The following is a 3787-nucleotide window of genomic DNA, read 5'->3' on the forward strand; positions in this document are numbered from 1 at the left end:
CACAGATGCAGACAAGGCTCTGCCCACTTTTTACAGGAGCTTTTGCCTTTTCAAATCCTGGCTGATGTGATTAAATGCAGGGGCTGACAAGTCCAGGCAGCCTGGTTATGTGGAAAACTGCTGGGAGCATTGCAGGGGTGAGAGGGATCCATACCAGCACCCCCCCCCCCCACCCAAATCCCATGGCAGCCCATGCCTGGTGGTGGCTCACCCAAGGAAACACTCCACCAGGGACAGAACCACTGTAGAGCACACTCCTCCCCTCCTGCAGCCCAGAGCATCACATTCAGCGGTGTCTGGAAGTGGGATAGGAGGCTTCCCTGCCTGACCACCTCTGTGCCAGCCCCATTGGGTACAGAGAAACCTGCACAGCACTGAGGACACCTCGAGCACCTCCACAGCACATCAGGGGCTGATTCAAAGCAAGGAGCAAGCAAAGGGCACTGGCAGCGCACCACTGGATTTTAGAATTGCAGAACCACCGAAGAGCAGCTGGTAGGGCTGTAGGAGGTAACCAAGATCTCTTCCGCCCCAGGCGTGCAGCATGGAGCTGTGGCCCTGCTTGTAGCCTGGGCCACCCTCAGGGTGGCACTTTCAGCTTGTAGCATGAGGACTTTGGGAATCTGTGGACTCCCTTGAAGGCCATGGAAAGTAACTCTGAAAAGCAGACCTAGAGCTAGTGGGCCTACGGGCAGTAGTTAGGGCTTTTGTGTCTGCATGAATAATGTTTAGGGGTCTGCATATTGAAAAAGGCTGAGAAATCCTGCTGCAGACTCCAACAAAGCAGAGAAAGAGAATCCCCGCTGAGACCTTATTTTTTTAAATAAAGGCTGAGCGTATCTCCGGGACATTTTTATAGTTTCTATAACTGGATTACCTAATTAAACGAGTTCTCATGTCTCCTGAAATCTAACCAAGTCAAAACATGTTGCCCACCCGTGGTGTCCCGCGCTGAGGCACAGCGATGAAAAGATATGGAAAAGCAAAATCTTTTGCCAAAATTAGAATTTTTTTTAGAATCTGTCTTCAGCATATGCACATGTGGTGTCTCCTCCCTGCATGGCAAAGGCTTGGGGGATTTTAGAAGCAGCAGATGTCCGATGCATGGTGCTGCAGTGCCTTTTGCCCTGAGGATTCTCATGACACTGTGTGTAGCAGCAAGGCTGCATGCTGCCACTGTGAATCTGATTGCTGCTGGTGGCTGGAAAATTCTTGGTGCAATGGGAGCTGTGGCAACCTGACATTTGTAATGACACCCTGTTTTGTCCTGACCCTTTCATGTGAAAGTCGAGTCCCCTTTTAACTGGATTCCCCTGGTGTCTCTCATCCTACCAGTGCTGACTCCAGCCTGCAGTGGGACATTTATTCTCTCACACATAACTGCTTTAAAAACCTCTCTGGGAAAGTGTATCCTGTCCCTCACTTGTGCTGCTTCTCCTTCAGCAAAGCAGTGAGTCCTGCTCTGGGCAATGTCTGCCTGCAGTCTCTAAATCTGTATTTTGAGACCTCATTTTAGAAAAGTCAGTGACAAGAGACCTGGAGCTGCCTGAAGGACAGTTTGATCCGTATTTATCTCAGATGCTTTCTCCAGGCTGACAAGGAGCAGCCAGAGGCGACCATGCCCTTCCATTGAAGGAGCATGGCTTGCCCCAAGCCAGGGATTGATTTTGTCCTGCAGAGTAATGAAAATCTCCTTAAAGCATGCTGAGCCAGGAATGTGCCATGCTGATGAGAGGCACTGGGAGCAAACCTCAAAGATCAGAGGTGAAAGAAATGGTCTGTCCCCTCCACTGCCACCCACCACAGAGCTGGGAGGCCCTGGCACCCTGGGGCTTGGGGTGGCAGCAATCCTGCCAGTGCTCCCTGGTCCCTCTGTGCTGCCTGGCCCCAGCCTGAGACCAAACCACTTGCAAATACATTGTCTTGTGTGCTCCAAAGGCAAGCAGCATCCCAGTGGAGAGCCTGGGCTGCTCCCAGAGATGCTGTGGCAAAACGGAGGGCAGCCCGTATGAGAACCATGCCACTCTTCCTCACTGGGGTTTGCACTTTCCAAGGGAAAGGGCCATTTCACACTATTTATTGGGGGTCCCTTGGGCTTGCCCACACTCCCTGCAACAGGAATTAGCTCTTCCTCCCAGCCCCAGTTGATAATGTCACTCTCTTGCCCTCTCCAGTGGAGCCAGAGTTCAAGTATGTGGGGAACATGCATGGGAACGAGGTGCTGGGCCGTGAACTGCTGCTGCAGCTCTCTGAGTTCCTGTGTGAGGAGTACCGCCGGGGCAACGAGCGGATCACCCGCCTCATCCACGACACACGCATCCACATCATGCCCTCCATGAACCCCGATGGGTACGAAGTGGCTGCCAAGCAGGTACCAGGCAGTGATCGCCTCCTCCAGCTGGGTAGGGGCAGAAAGCCCTTCAGATCCCTCTGAGATCCCCTTCACTGTGCCTATGGCAAGAGGTCATCTTTGCTCTCCATGCCCTGATAAATTTGTCCCTCTCAACCGTTGTTGCTGCTCCTCACCTGCCGTGCTAAGGCCTCATGCTGTGTATCCTACCCCAGGTGGCCCTGGAAGGTAATGGAGGATGCTTCCTACCCCTGCCTTAGCCTCCCTAGAAGTTACTTGTCACAGAAGGGTCACTGCAAAATCCCCTGCCTCAGGCTGGGGAAGCGGCAGCTGAATGCCACGGTCAGGAGCAGACAGGGACATGAGGGATGGGGCAGGCGGGAAGTCCTCTAGTCCATCCCCCAAAAAACCTCACCCATTCTGTTGTACCACTAGACCTCAGGGAGATATTTTATTCATAGCTCTTTCGGTTGAGACAAATTGTTTATTTGGCTTGTGCCTTTCTCCGTGACCCTGGAAAATTAAGATACTGTTATTGACTTTCCCTGTCAGCACCAATACCCTTTATTCTCCTGCCAGCAATAACACACATGTTGCAACTCAAAGGCACTGAAGCGCTGTTAGGATGGCCGGTCCCTGCCGCTCTGACACCCAGCCTGCCTGCGCCCACCCTGTACTCACCCCCGTGATGCACCTTTGCCCCACAGGGCCCAGACAGCAATGGGTACTTGACAGGGAGGAACAACGCCAATGGAGTGGACTTAAACCGCAACTTCCCTGACCTCAACACGTTCATGTACTACAGCGGGGAAATCAGCGGCCCAAATCACCACATCCCACTGCCTGACAACTGGAAAAGCCAGGTACTGGTCTGCAGTGCTGCGAGGGCTACAGCATCCTCTTAGAGTGGCTCATCATCCAAGCAAATATGGCTTGCACAGTGCTTGTCCCCATCCCTGTACCCCCTGCATGCAGAGAAACACAGTAATCCTGCCCCATATCACAGCTTGCACCTCTGCCAGGAGGAGAGGCCGGCATCACGGCCAGCCTGGGGAGGAGGTTGCAATGCACAGGGCAGAGGAGGTGGCACGTGCTGGCTAATGTGTGTGCCTTGGGTTTTGGGGCTGTGCTGGGAGAGCTGTAGCAGGGTATGCACTGAGGGAGCCAGCTCCATGCACCGGAGGGGAGAATGGAGGAAGCTGCAAGGGCTGAAGCAGGCAAATGCAGGACAGAGTCTGACGTGACTGATCACGCCGCAGCCTGGCATGGAGCAGCTGCTGGCCCAGAGGTGGCTGAGCTCTTTTCCCTGTCTCCGTCCCTCTTCTCCTCACAGGTGGAGCCAGAGACATTGGCTGTCATCCAGTGGATCAGCAGCTACAACTTTGTGCTCTCAGCCAATCTGCATGGTGGAGCAGTGGTGGCAAATTACCCCTATGA

General features: G+C 53.6%; 1 protein-coding gene across 1 annotated transcript in view; it reads left to right on the forward strand.

Annotated features, from left to right (window-relative positions):
- Window positions 1-2174: 2174 nt before the first annotated feature.
- CPN1 (carboxypeptidase N subunit 1) overlaps window positions 2175-3787 on the forward strand; it is a gene marked incomplete at its 5' end in the record, with an annotated part of 8746 nt that continues 7133 nt past the window's right edge. Inside the window, 4 exon segments of the mRNA XM_029084621.1 lie at window positions 2175-2371; window positions 3058-3213; window positions 3684-3784; window positions 3786-3787. The exon segment at window positions 3786-3787 is cut by the window's right edge and continues 65 nt beyond it. Coding sequence (XP_028940454.1) covers window positions 2175-2371; window positions 3058-3213; window positions 3684-3784; window positions 3786-3787 — 456 coding nt within the window.

This window comes from Antrostomus carolinensis, unplaced genomic scaffold, assembly GCF_000700745.2.
Source record: "Antrostomus carolinensis isolate BGI_N321 unplaced genomic scaffold, ASM70074v2 scaffold28234, whole genome shotgun sequence".
NCBI lineage: Eukaryota > Metazoa > Chordata > Aves > Caprimulgiformes > Caprimulgidae > Antrostomus > Antrostomus carolinensis.